Here is a 14,898-nt window from a genome sequence, read left to right as displayed (position 1 = left end):
GTTTTCACGATCACGAACACCTTGACGAATAGAGGATCATAGAGTGATACAGCTGTGAAAAATGTACGTTGAAAATAAAATGCTTTGCAATAATGCCCATCACGATCACGAAAACAAATGACGATCACGATCACGAGACTTGATTTTTTTGTCATCACGGATCACGGGCAAAGTCCCATCACGATCACAGAAATGGAAATTTCGGCAATCACGGTCACAGAAAGGTCAAAAAACGCCAATCACGATCACGATTTTAAACCCTTTGGGGCCCTCAGTTATAGGTAACAAAAACGTGATTTTTGGTTGTGTCAACCAACAAACATCGTCTGTGTGAAGTAACAAACAAATCCATTCGTGTGAGTCAATAAATAACATTGAGCCAACATGTAGCAACAAGATGTACACTGTTGCGGTTTCTCCTCTTGAGCAGGATGACGGAGCAGCCGACAAATCGCAAATTTTCGCCCCGTGTCGCACTTGACGTCAGCATGTGCTGTGACGATTCGATTGGTCCGTGACTTGGCGTCATCAACCGGCTTGTGAATGACTGTGTTATGAATGGAATTCTTTTGGTTTTGGTGACGTCGTCATTGATGCGACTCGAAATTCGGTTAGATTTAGGTGCGTTGTTTTTAACACAAGGCAGATCAAGACACTAAACGATTTTGATTACTAATGATTTGCTGTGTCTTCGAGATACGTCGGACACACAGTGTTCCTCTCTTAAACACGTTGGTATTGTATTGTGTTATATATGAATCATGGACTAACTCAGAAACAGAACAATACACAAACTATCCACCCAACAGACACAATTATTTTTACCTCAAAAACTTTATTTTTCTGCCAATTCGCTTCATTTTTGCGACCATATTTTTGTGATCATGCTTCGAAAAAGTCAATGTAATGTATGGGTTTTCACTGCGTATATGCGCAAAACAATGAACTGCTAATTTCAAAGCTACATGGCAAAGGTTATAAAACAACATGGGCAACTGTTTAGAGCTAGTTGACCAATTGCGCCTTCTTGTTATATTTGATCGATAATTCAATCCGTTCTTAGTGGTCCTGTCAGAGACATTATTCATCCTATACCATACATCTAAGTGTGATTGGCAAGAACAATCGCACACTTTCTAACAAAGAATGCTCTTTAAGGAGTTGGGGAGGGTAAATGCTGTAAGGTAGTGAAATTAATTTGATATCCGATGCTAAATTTGGCTGCTTGGTTCGCCCAGTCAAGTCTTTCTGGATATCACCAGGCAGTTTGAAGGAACTGCTCTTTTTTGTATCCCCACTAACAAGGAAATCAGCTTCACAAATGCAGAATTTCTTTCTCTATATTTCGCAACAGCATTTAATCTGATTTTCTTCGATTTATCGTTTTTTGAAAGAAAATATAGTCGAGTTTGTTCCAATTTTGATGAAAATTCAACGTTTTTTTTACCTAAACTCTTACAACTTGAACAGGACTAGACTATAAAGAATAGCCTAAGACTTGACAAAGACACACCGAGCACGTCTATCACAAAATAAAACATTGAAATGTCGAACTTTAAAAAAACAAGTCGCGTAAGGCGAAATTACAACATTTGGTCAAGTAGCTGTCGAACTCACAGAATGAAACTGAACGCAATGCCATTTTTCAGCAAGACCGTATACTCGTAGCATCGTCAGTCCACCGCTCATGGCAAAGGCAGTGAAATTGACAAGAAGAGCGGGGTAGTAGTTGCGCTAAGAAGGATAGCACGCTTTTCTGTACCTCTCTTTGTTTTAACTTTCTGAGCGTGTTTTTAATCCAAACATATCATATCTATATGTTTTTGGAATCAGGAACCGACAAGAAATATGATGAAAGTGTTTTTAAATTGATTTGGACAATTTAATTTTGATAATAATTTTTATATATTTAATTTTCAGAGCTTGTTTTTAATCCAAATATAACATATTTATATGTTTTTAGAATCAGAAAATGATGGAGAATAAGATGAACGTAAATTGGGATCGTTTTATAAATTTTTATTTTTTTTTACAATTTTCAGATTTTTAATGACCAAAGTCATTAATTAATTTTTAAGCCACCAAGCTGAAATGCAATACCGAAGTCCGGGCTTCGTCGAAGATTACTTGACCAAAATTTTAACCAATTTGGTTGAAAAATGAGGGCGTGACAGTGTGCACTGTAAACATATGTAGAGGAAAACAGCTAAGTGCATATGTAACACTAGCACAAAAGACAACGAAGATGTATATCGGGGGGTTCATGGTCGCATTTTATTGGCAGCCACACGGATACTTAAAAACAAGATGTAAGCAATGTCTCACAAAAAACGCCATTTTTTACGTCATTTTCTGTGTTTGCTTTCATATAATAGAGGGCCCCAAAGGGGGGGTATCAACACGATCACGGGAAGGGAAATTTTAGCTTTCACGATCACAGTTACCTTGATTTTTGTTTTCACGATCACGAACACCAGTGGCAAATCACGGTCACGGTAAAAGTTGCATGTACAGAAAGCACGTGTCAAAGTAAACACAACCACACAGTAATTTGCTCCTCTGGATCTATTGTTTATTCAACACAAAGTGAGAACTGTTGCACTTTTTTGTTATTATTTTTTTAATTCTCTTTCATACACACATATAAATACATATCATGATTTGTAATCAGTAACAAGAATGTTGTTTTCATTGTTCTCTCTCTCTCTCTCTCTCTCTCTCTCTCTCTCTCTCTCTCTCTCTCTCTCTCTCTCTCTCTCTCTCTCTCCACTCACACATTCAACTCCCACACCCTCACTCACACACATGAATATATACTTGCACAATTTCACATTTCCAGAGCTAAAGCTTGTAAACCCATTTTCTCAAAAACTATTGGGTGGATTGAAATTTAAGTACATGTATGTGTGATGGGTTCTTTATTTTCAACTTTGCCATACAATTTGAGGTACACCATCGCCTGGTTTCATGGCCTTGAAAAGGAATGCTACAGGCCAAAAATGGTTTTACCTGAAAGAAGCGCGCAGTGCCAGTGGCGAAGCCACAAGCCTGAGCCTGCAAAGCAGGCGAGTCAACTAGGGGGGTCCGGGGGCATGCCCCCCCGGAATTTTTTTCAAAAAACGGTTAAAATCTGTGCAATCTGGTGCATTCTGGGCATCATTTTCAGGGCTGTAATAGTGTTGTGATCTTGTTAAAAATCCCATTTTAGCCTCCCCCCACCACCATTCAACACACCTCCAAACTGGTGAAAACAACACTACTGTGCGCTGGCTTCATTGAGACCGGCGCCCGGTCGCGTTGCGCGATATTCACATGGATCGTTTTTGCGGAAATTTTTCAACTTCACCGGAATAAATTTGACTTTACCGGATTTTGGAAACGGCTTTATCGGATTTCCGGCAATTACCGGAAAAGTAGCATGCCTGACAAAATCCCCAACGAACATGTCTTTGATCGTCTTTGATCGTCTCCCCGCCATTGTTTCTCAATTTAACCCATTGTTGATATTAAAGTTTACAGGCGCTAAAATAAATCCAAGCTTAATGCAAAGAAGCGACAATTAGAATCTATGCCAAGCGTGTCCACGTTGCTAGGATGAAAAACACATTTCTAGTTTCGGTTTTGGCTACACGCAGACTCGATCTCGAACCAGTCGAGGTCACACTGAGCGAGTGACAGCCGGACGTGGCAATGTCGCCAATGTCAATGATCTCACTCAAACTCAAAAATCTTGAACAAATTTCAAGATCTTTGCCTACATTCAGAACAGTCATAGTGCAACATAGATGATATTTCGTCTTCGGAAAGACCGACCCGTAGCCTGACCTTTCCACCAAGGAAGGCGGCACTGATTCTCGCCGCCTGCTTTGGACTGGCTTGAATCCACAAAATATAACAGAAGTTCGATGACAGTACCGCTGCACACCATTTTTGATCTTCGAATTCGAATTTGACTGAATGCACTCAAAACTTTTGCACGAAGCCCTTCCATTGGATGAAGTTTGGCAGACTTTTGCAATTTGCCTTCTGATTGGATCCCTTTTTGTGTGTGATTGGTTCTCTTAAAAGGAAGCAATCATATTTCTGAATGTGTTGTTGCTTCCCCTTCAATCGGGATTGGCTCCTTGACGAATAGAGGATCATAGAGTGATACAGTTGTGAAAAATGTACGTTGAAAATAAAATGCTTTGCAATAATGCCCATCACGATCACGAAAACAAATGACGATCACGATCACGAGATTTGATTTTTTTGTCATCACGGATCACGGGCAAAGTCCCATCACGATCACAGAAATGGAAATTTCGGCAATCACGGTCACAGAAAGGTCAAAAAACGCCAATCACGATCACGATTTTAAACCCTTTGGGGCCCTCATAAAACACTAACCAACATAGCGATCTTCTTGATTTTATTATCGTTATCTCTTTGGTTAATTTGCAGTCTGTTGATATCATTCGAGAAGCAAGAAAAACATTCCGAAATCTTACTCTAAAGTCATAACCCTCTTGTGGTACACAGCTTTGTGGAAGGACCCATTATAGATATGTATTTAGACATGTTCCCCTACCAGTCACGCGAGGGTAACGCCGACTAGTGGTTTATTGGTTTTAAATATTTGTGGTCTGCAGATTGATTGGTTTTTATGAGTGTGTGTTAACTGTTGGATCAGTATTTTCCTTTGTGTGTACATACTATTACTTACTATACCTTGCTTTTTACCCTTACTCCTTAGTCTTAGATATTTTTGTTTACCTATGTCTTTCGTGTCGGTGTGTTTGTTTGTTCGTACTCATAAACTAGTTTGCTATGTTTTTGTTGTTATTAAAGGACCAGACCATGCTTATTTAAAGGCACAGTAAGCCTCCCGTAAACCATCACAGATACTGTCAGGCTTTTACACCAGTGCCGTAGCACAGCTCCTAAAAGTGGTCCGGCCATAAAAAAATTAAAAAGGTACGGTCCCTGGCCATTATGTTCTCCTCAACTATTAGTGACAATTTCTCGCTTAACGCTGTCATTGTGCGATCTAAGTCACGACCCCTCCTTCCTCCTAACACAGCGCTGAAGCTTATGAAGACGATTTTTTTTTTTTAACAAAAAACTGGTCCGGCCATGGCCGGAGTGGCCGGTAGGGCTGCTACGGCCCTGAGTACAAACACCCTTCCATTTGAACGCTCACCAAACGGGAACATCCTAGGTGCCCTACGTAAAGAGCGAGCAATTTTCAAAGAATTTATTTTTGCGTGGTTTATCTTACCCCTGAGCCATCGTGAACCCGTGTGATCCAGTTTCCCTTTTTCACAATGCAGTCGTCAGTTTGTAATTTGAATGGGGCTCGCTGTGAGCTTATCTGCAAATGTGATTCATAAGAACTCTAGCGATGGCTTTTGACTGCCTATAAACCGTCGTCTGCTACGAAAATCACGACCTTGCGTGACCCTGCTTTCGGGCTTTTCAAACTTTCAAAACTTCGAATTGTACTGATCTTGTCTTGATGAAAAAAGAATTCTTTATGATTTAAGAATGTTTGTGTAACAAGCTGAGAATTTATTATTTAGATTTTAAAAGTTAGGTCTAGCGCCAAAACGCACCACGGTCCGAATCATTCTGATAATCATCGCTCCACGGCTATCGCCAGTTGAAGGGAAGTAACTCATTGTTGACCTGAGTTCAGGATGGGTCCGATTGAGATGGAGACAATCCGAAACATTATTTCTTTGAAAATTGCTCGCTCTTTGCGTAGGGCACCTAGGATGTTCCCGTTCGGTGAGTGTTCAAATGGAAGCGTGTTTGTACTGTGTGTAAAAGCCTGACAGTATCTGTGATGGTTTACGGGAGGCTTACTGTCCGGGCGTGATTTCCGGTATCATAACAGCCGTCCAGCACCAAAACGAGGCGCCATTGTTGTAGCAGCCCAAGTCCACGAAAATAAATTCTTTGAACATTTCTCACGCTCGACAGAAAGCAGCCAGGATGTTCCCGTTCGGTGAGCGTTCAAATGGAAGTATGCCTGTACTGTATGTAGACGCTCGGGGAGCTCTGTGATGGTTTACGGGGGGCTTACTGTGCCTTTAAAGGTTATTAGAACCACTAACCGATGACTGAAGGTTAGAGAAATGCACCTGAAGATGCCAAAAATGTAAAGAAATTCACTGATTCGTAGCTGTATCATTGTGATTTAATTAAAAACGTTTTCTTCGAAACCCGTCTTTCTCTCTCTTTTACTCTCTCTCTCTCTCTCTCTCTCTCTCTCTCTCTCTCTCTCTCTCTCTCTCTCTCTCTCTCTCTCTCTCTCTCTCGGGGGCTCTCTTCCGGCGTGCCAAAGAAGCAACACACGTTTTTTGAGCTCCTGAATTATCAGCGTTTCTAACTCCAAAATGCCAGTCGTAGGACTTCCTATTGCTGCAGAAGACATCTTATCCACCTTACTGTGCAAAAACACGGTGACATCGTGGAAGGTGACCGGAACAGATGAAGGAGCAGTACGTGTTCGTTCTCCGCTTAAGAAATGACAAGGACGACCGGGGTTTCGCCATGACACCCGCACCGACCGGTGCATGGTCTCGCAAGCCACCAGCCCAACAAAGAAGAGACCAACGAAGAGCAGAACAGCACAGTGCCAAGGTAGGCATGAACAGAAACAATGTTCAGTTTTACAGCTCTAATTGATGCAAACCATCAGAACGAGGAAAACAGTATTTACCAGTGTGTACTCAATAAGTCTGATCTAGGTCAAACCAGAAAAAGCGTCCATGTTGATGTCAATTCACGCCGTGAAGCACGTGCCAGTGACCCTAGCTTGTCCACCCCACCACATTCCACTGTGTCAATGCTCGCCCCCCTGAATGCCGCAGAGCTTGCTCCACGCATGAATGACGACACACCTGACCCAGATAGCCCGCTGTGTAAGCCTGTCTTGTGTGCATGAAAACATTGACACCGCCAACCAGTCTTCTGAAGTTAGGGCAAAGGAAGCTCCGTTGTTCGATATACTTTCAACGCTGCCTGAGAACAAGAAAGCAAAGCTGAAATCTACGTTCAGGAACAATAGGTTTGAGAAAATAGTATGTCAGACCAAAGGTGGCAAGAAAACGCTGCTTGCTGAAAGTGACGATTGTATTCTAGTGTTTGACTGTGAAATGTTTAAAACCAGAACGTATGACGTAATACCAGTGGCAGCAGAAACAGCTTCGGAGGACATGAGACGGGACATGCTTTACCTACGGAGAGGGCAGCAGGTGAACAGGGTCCGCCTCAAGGAAGAAATTGAGCAACCAAACACAGACTTGCATGACTATGTGCGTCTAATACGAACATTCCTCGAGACTGGAGAAAGACCGTGAATATCTCTGCCTCTGTGTTGATATAAACAGCATCGTTATTCGCGATCGATCACATTGACATTGGTCTCAGACTAAAGATACTGTCGACTTGGATGTGACCAAGTGGATACTAATGACGGGTTCGGTTTTCCACCCGGTGTATTTTTGTACCGTTCCTTCGTTGCGCGTGATGTGTAATATCCCCATTGCAAGGGGCTGATGGCCTATAGCAATTAAACTTTCGTATTCGTATTCTCTCTCTCTCTCTCTCTCTCTCTCTCTCTCTCTCTCTCTCTCTCTCTCTCTCTCTCTTTCTATGTCTGTTTGTCAGTCAGCCTGTATGTCAGTCTGTCTGCTCGTCTCCCTCTCTCTCTCTCTCTCTCTCTCTCTCTCTCTCTCTCTCTCTCTCTCTCTCTCTCCCCCTCTCTCTCTCTCTCTCTCTCTCTCTCGCTCTCTCTCTCTCTCTCTTCATGACTTTCAATCTAAATTCAAAAAAGTGGTCAGTCAGGTTACTTCTAAGTCAGTACATACCTGAGACCTAATTTGTTTTTGTCCAGGTGATCCACACATGGACCCCACACGCCGTGCCATGCTCAACGGGTTTGGCCTGGTTCAACACGCTGTGTTACAGTCACCGGACCACAACACTGTGCACGTCATCTACGGTCACACCAACACACACTTTGTACACAGCGAGCTGACTGAGGAGCTGAAGACACGCACTGGACTGCAGCTGGTGCCGCCACAGAGTCGTGTAGCTACGTCATCATCCACAGCAGACAGTGTCCTCATCGTCATCGTAGACCGTCATGACTCAGTGACTGACAGGTTGTTACGTCAGGCTGTGGAGACATCAGGACACCCTGACACCCACACACTGTTCATACAGACGGGGGATCACCGTCCTGACTGGGCTGAAGAAAAGCTTCCCCGCTGTACTGTGATGCGATATCGTAGGTCTGAGATGCGCCACCCTGCATATGTCCTTCCCAGACAGTCCGCAGTGTCCGCTGGCGCTTCCTCTGAGCTCAAGGATGTACGGACCTTATTCTGGGACAACGTGTCGACCATGATAAGTACGCTCATACAGTTTGTTTATAGTGTACAGACACAAACAAGCATACACATACTTGCAACGACGCTCGTTGTCGTTTACGTTTTGTGTGAGTGGTAAAAAGTCGCTATTGTGCACTTCTCTCTCCCCCGCGTCCCCCCCCCCCCCCCCTCCTCATTTCTCTCTTCAGTCCGTCCATCTTTTTGTCTGTCTCTGACCTTCTTTCACTCTCTCTCTCTCTCACGCTTTCTTGTTCTCTCTCCCTTTCACTCTCTCTCTGTCTGCCTTTCTGTCTGTCACTCTCTGTCTCTCTGTGTCTCTATCTATCTATTTTGCTTACTTTTAATCTGAATGTAGACACAATTGGTGGTCAGTCAAGGTCCTTCTGAGTCAGAACATACATTAGACCTGATTTGTTTTTATCAGGTGATCCACACATGGACCCCACACACCGTGCTAACACGCTGAATTACAGTCTCTCAGTATATATCTGTGTCTAGTCTATCTGTTTGTCTCTCCCTCTCTTTTTCTTTTTATGTCTCTCTCACTCTTAATTTTCATCATCTGGATGCAGCCACGTCAATAGGTCTGAAACCACTCTCAAAGTCAGAACGTAGCACAGGGCTGTTTCGTCAGGTTCTTTCTAAGTCGATCTGAACACATCTGAGACATGATTTATTTCGTTCAGGTGCTCCACATTTGGACCCAACAGATCGTGCCATGTTGAATGAGTTTGGCCTGGTTCAACACGCCGTGTTACAGTCACCGGACCACAACACTGTGCACGTCATCTACGGTCACACCAACAGACATTTTTTAGACAGCGAGCTGAAGACACGCACTGGACTGCAGCTGGTGCCTCCACAGAGTCGTGTAGCTACGTCATCATTCACAGCAGACAGTTTCCTCATCGTCATCGTAGACCGTCACGACTCAGTGACTGACAGGTTGTTACGTCAGGCTGTGGAGACATCAGGACACCCTGACACCCACACGCTGTTCATACAGATGGGGGATTACTGTCCTGACTGGGTTGAAGAAAAGCTTCCCCGCTGTACTCTGATGTCATATCGTAGGCCTGAGATGCGCCACCCTTCATATGTCCTTCCCAGACAGTCCTCAGTGTCCGCTGGCGCTTCTACTGGGTGCAAGGATGTACGGACCTTATTCTGGGACAACGTGTTGACCATTATAGGTACGCTCATACGGTTTGTTTATGTCACACACAGACAAACACGCATACACGTACTTGCAATCCCGCTCGTTGTCATTTACGTTTTGTGTGTGTTGGAAAAACTCGTTTGTTGTTACATTCTTTTGTGCACTTCTTTCTCCCCCATCCCCCCTTCCTCGTTCTGTCTCTCTCCGTCTGTCTTTTTGTCTGTCTCGGTCCTTTCACTCTCTCTCAAGCTCTTTTGATCTCTTTCCCTTTCACTCTCTCTTTCTCTGTCTGTCTCTCTGTCTTTCTCTGTCTGTCTCTCTGTCTCTCTCTCTCTCTCTCTCTCTCTCTCTCTCTCTCTCTCTCTCTCTCTCTCTGTCTCTCTCTCTTTCTATCTATCTATCTATCTATCTATCTATCTATCTATCTATCTATCTATCTATCTATCTGACTTTTGATCTAAATGTAGACACACCTGGTTATCAGTCAAGCTCCTTCTTAGTCAGAACATACCTGAGACCTGATTTGTTTTGATCAGGAGATCCACACATGGACCCCAAACACCGTGCCATGTCGACCGTCATGACTCAGTGACTGATAGTCTGTTTCGTCAGGCTGTGGAGACATCAGTACACCCTGACACCCACACACTGTTCATACAGAAAATGAATCATTGCCCTGACTGGGTTGAAGAACAGTTTCCAGTCTGCACTGTGATGATATATATCCTATGCGTAAAACGGAGCACGTTTTCCGTGGCCTTCTCGCCGTTTCGTCCACTGGGGGCAAGGATGCACGTGTATTCTGGGACAGCTTGTCGATCATGATAGGTAGGCTATCCTTAGCGGATTATGACTTTATTCAGTTATTCTGCAGAAAAACAGAAATGCTGGAAAAAAAATGTTTGTTTCTGCAGCATTTCTGCATAATGTCATCTATCGCGAGAGCAACGTTTTTTTTCTGCAGTAAAACAGTTTTACTGCAGTAAAATTGAAATCAAGAATGCTGCAGTAAAACGGTGATGTTGTTTTACTGGAGAAAAACTGTTTACACTTTTTCTTCAGCATTTGGGCATTATTCAGTTATTCTGCAGAAAAACAGAAATGCTGGAGAAAAACTGTCTTTTCTGCAGCATTTCTGCATAATGTCATCTTTCGCCGAAGCGTTTGTTGCGTTTTAGATTCAGAGGTACACAACAACGTGCTATTGCAGATACAGCGAGTCGCATTGAAATCACAAACTGACGACTAAATTGTGAGAAAAAGGAAAGTGAGTCACACGGGTTCACGATGGCTCAGGGGTTAGATAGACCACTAAAATGATGTGTGGTTTACGCGAGCTCAATAGCCGGCCATTTTTAAACGAACTGTCATGTAATGCTATTAAATGCTATTTCGATGGTGTTCCATAAGGTTAGAACTGCTTTTTTTCATGTCGATCTCACTGTTCGAGGTGAATTGAGTTGATAACTGACCTATTGCTCTCGTTCACTTCGTATCGAATTGGAAACCAAACTTAAGTAGCATGCGTTTCAAGTGTAACCAACTTTATGTTGGCTGTCCAGCTCCGAAATACATTGACTAATTGCCGAAAGGCACTGACGTCATTTCATTAAAGGATTTCCCAACCCAGAACTCCGAACGGTTTTGGAGATTGTAAAGATTTAGTTGGGGACGACGATGCTCTTTTGGCAGTTCATTATATAAAGGAACCCAAGCAGTTACAAATGGGCGCGAACAGAGCTATGAAGGGGGGTACTAACTTGTAGAAAATATACCTGTGACGATACGCAATGTTCTCGTCATTTTCGTCGATCAAATAACCAAATTAATTAACTATGCTTAATTTTGGAGCTCAGTCCGTCAACTAATTTTAACAGAAGTATTCTTTGGTGTGATTTAAAGCTGTCGTCTATTTATGACGATGTGGGGCTACGAGTTTGGAAAGATAGGGGTGAGAATCATGTACAGAATTCTATACAGCGAAGGCTGCCTGAAACTCGATCTACACTGACCTTGACAGCTTCATTCAGTGCCTGACTTTTGCGCTTGTAACTGCCTGTTTGCTCTCTCAGGACTAAGCATATTTTATTTTTAAGAGGGATTGAGGGGGAAGGGGGGGAGGTACGCCTCGACAGGGACTTAAACTCACGACCTTGAGATTTCGGGGCTGATATCCTAACCACTAGGCTACTGCGCCAATTGTACAATGGTCTTAAAAACATATGATTTTATTTTATGCTATTTTCCGTCTATTGCTCAGAAGTAAATATTACTATTTCTTTAATAGCTGTTTATAACTGCACATAGTTTAGGAGTGATTTGATTACAGTTCTAAGACTTTATTTCCATGTTGTAAATAGAGGTCTCGCAGCCATCACTTGGTGCGACGCCGCGTGTAGCATGGCGGCGTAAACGTGAGCTGCAATTCCGTGAAATATGTTTGCAAAATAACGTTGAATTTAAAAGGCAATTTTGACGTTCTTGCAACGCATGAATAGTAATTCCACCGTAGCATAAAATATAATTATAAATTGTTCATCGTTTTAAAAGCGGTTGGAGTAGCCAAGCGGTTATGACATCAGACCCGAAATCGCGAGGTCCTGGGTTCGAATCTCTGCCAATACTTTTATTTTCATCCCTCAATCCCTCTTGAAAATAATATATGCCCAGCACCGAGAGAGCAAACAGGAAGTTTCCTGCGCAAAAATCAGGCGTTGAATGAAGCTGTCAATGTCATGCAGGCAGTGTAGGTCGAGTTTCAGGCCAACTTTGCTGTACATATTTCTGTACAAGATTCTCAGCTTTATCTTTTCTGGTAGCCCCAGGTTGATCATAAATAGGCGACAGATTTAAGGGACTTGTACACAAAAAAAGTCAATAATGCCACTGGATTGTGAACTATGAATTAACAACGCTTAAGTTCAACATTACCCAAAAAAGGTAGATCTAACTTGACCTGTAAGCAAAGTTATCCAAACCCCCGCAAGAAAAATGTGCATTGGAACAATCACAGTGCGCTAAGAGATTTATAGAGCAAATCTCGAAAGTAATTATTGTACTGCATTGGCACTGCGCACTTAATTGTTTAATAATTCATTTTCGCGATTTGCTCTAATAATCTCTGATCACGCTGTGATGTCTCAGTAACTTGTTTATTTTATAATATCTACAAATAATATTTGTTAGTAATTAATCGTGTCACGTGACTGATGTGAAACTGTTGATCAACGGCAATGCGCTAAAACTGTTAGCGAACTCTTTAGTCAAATGTAAAAATGATAGCTTTGTATTATTCATTGTTTTTTAAATCCAAAAATATATAGACCTGTCATGTTTACTCTGGAAAATGTTCTCGAAATTGAAGAGTTAAGTGTTCACACTTCGCAGAGACCAGCGCGACCCGTCTCGGAACTCGAACTTCAGATAGCCAAGCATCATTATTGATGACTGATCCCCGGTTTTTAATGTTGATCGCATAGATTCAGGACAAGAGATTGACAGATCGCTGAAGCTCGCATTTTTCTTGAACCACAAACTTCGACAAATGCGCGTGTAACCCCTACAAAACAAACTTTGACGTTAATGTTTTTGTCATTGCAGATGACAAATCAAGATACTCACGCGGTTCACCTGATACATCTGTTGGTTCGACTGTTGAAGACAAGACGCTGTTTCCACGTGACCCGTGTGCCAATAGCAAGAGTGAAACAGCAATGTCTACAAAGATTCCGCAGACTTCTGACAAAGACAGCGGCCACGAGAATAACATTTTTGTTGATTCCACACATGATACCAAAGACACACCTACATTCCTTGCAAGAGACACGGACAAAAAAGTAAGTGTTACTACGGTATCTACGCAAGCTGTTGACAAAGCAGTCTGCAACAAACCAAAGGAAAGTGGAGCATATGCTGGTCACAAAAGCCCTCCAGACGCTGAAAACGCCGTTGCATCGCACATATTGCTCAGCCGTCCAGACAGTGGGCTGGTTGCAGGTTCTTCGAGTGACGCTGTTCCTGAGATATATAGTCAAGTTAGATTATCAAAGGCAACTCCCCCTAAAAAAGAGGGAGAGAGTACACATGTGACAAGTCAGCCAACATGGGAAAACGACGGAATAGACATTCCTTCACCGATTGTCAGCATGTGCTGGCATTCTAATGGCACTTTCCACAGTGAAGGTGGGGTGCTACGTAAACCAGGTTCTGACGTGATACTGCACGTTCCACCCGGAGCTGTGAACACAGACAGTCCCATTTTTATCCACACTGCAGTGTGTGCTGATGTGGACCGTGTGCATGATGTGCTGGGACTCTCTGATGAAGAACAGGTCGTGAGTCCCCTGGCCGAGTACTGGGCAGGTCCTGATTTCAGCTTTGAACGTCCTGTCTGCATCACGTTGCCGCTCTGTCTGCCTCCAGACCCGGACCTCAGTCTGCTGCGTGTGTACCGTGTGAGTCGCCGCCAAGATGGTCATTTGAGTGTCAATCCTGTCAAGCCTAAAGTGGATGACGCAAAAGATGACGCCCAGAATGAAGCAGACAGCAACCGCAGAAGTAGGTCTGTGTCTTTGAGCAATGCCACTGAGAAGGGACAGGGGCCTGACGTAACTGAAGACGCACTGACACCCTCTGATGACAACAGATCAGAAGCCTCTGCACTGGATGAAGCAAAGCTTGATCACAGTGAAGCCGCTTTTCACCAAGATCAGTTGATATCGCATGAGCTAGCTTTTTTCCACGTGTCTTCAGAGGGCCAGGTGATAGTGACAACGGACTGTTTCTCTGGATATGGATGTGCATACTGTGGTCGCAGTCAGGGTCCTCCCGTGCTGATAGCCATGGTAAACGGCTCGTTAGAGAGAACGTCAGAAACAACACTCGGGGCTGATGTTGACCTCTACGTATGGGATAATAGGATCGAAGTTGCGGATTTTCGAGAGGTAAGCTGTACGAGTGTGTGCTAGCCTGGTGGGCTGTCTGTTGGCCTGAGTCTGTGTCAGTTAATCTGTTTGTGTGCTTTATGCTTGCATGTTAGTCGATCTTGCATGCAAGAAGTATTGCAGTATTTCTTTTGATAAATTTTCAAAAGTGCTCAGTTTTTATAATTATCCAAGACAAAAATGGTTCAGTTTCTCATCATCAAATGTGAACAAAACTGTTCATAGTCTTTACGATGAATTTCTTGAACTCGAAAACGTGTTATGAAATAATATTTGACTTTCAGCAATGACAGACGTAAAACGTCTGTTTTATTTGTGTTTCTGGCATTTTGTGTGTGTCAATTTTGCCATTCGTAGGGAAAGGACGATTTCTGTTAATCTTCTTGCGTACATCTTTGTCTCAAGGAATACAAAA

General features: G+C 43.0%; 1 protein-coding gene across 3 annotated transcripts in view; it reads left to right on the top strand.

Annotated features, from left to right (window-relative positions):
• The window catches only part of LOC138970706 (uncharacterized), a 112,892-nt gene that overhangs the window by 12,110 nt on the left and 85,884 nt on the right, over positions 1-14,898 (top strand). The window contains exons 1-2 of one of the 3 annotated variants that reach the window (XM_070343193.1): positions 10,301-10,368; positions 13,141-14,483. In XM_070343193.1, the coding sequence (XP_070199294.1) occupies positions 10,362-10,368; positions 13,141-14,483 (1,350 nt within the window). In that variant the 5' untranslated portion in view covers positions 10,301-10,361. Of the gene's footprint in view, positions 1-10,116; positions 10,369-13,140; positions 14,484-14,898 lie in introns of those variants that run through there. The other 2 variants (XM_070343189.1, XM_070343191.1) reach the window with 2 other exon arrangements.

The sequence above is a fragment of the Littorina saxatilis genome, linkage group LG7, assembly GCF_037325665.1.
Source record: "Littorina saxatilis isolate snail1 linkage group LG7, US_GU_Lsax_2.0, whole genome shotgun sequence".
Taxonomy (NCBI): domain Eukaryota; kingdom Metazoa; phylum Mollusca; class Gastropoda; order Littorinimorpha; family Littorinidae; genus Littorina; species Littorina saxatilis.
This window is presented reverse-complemented; position numbering and strand designations above follow the sequence as displayed.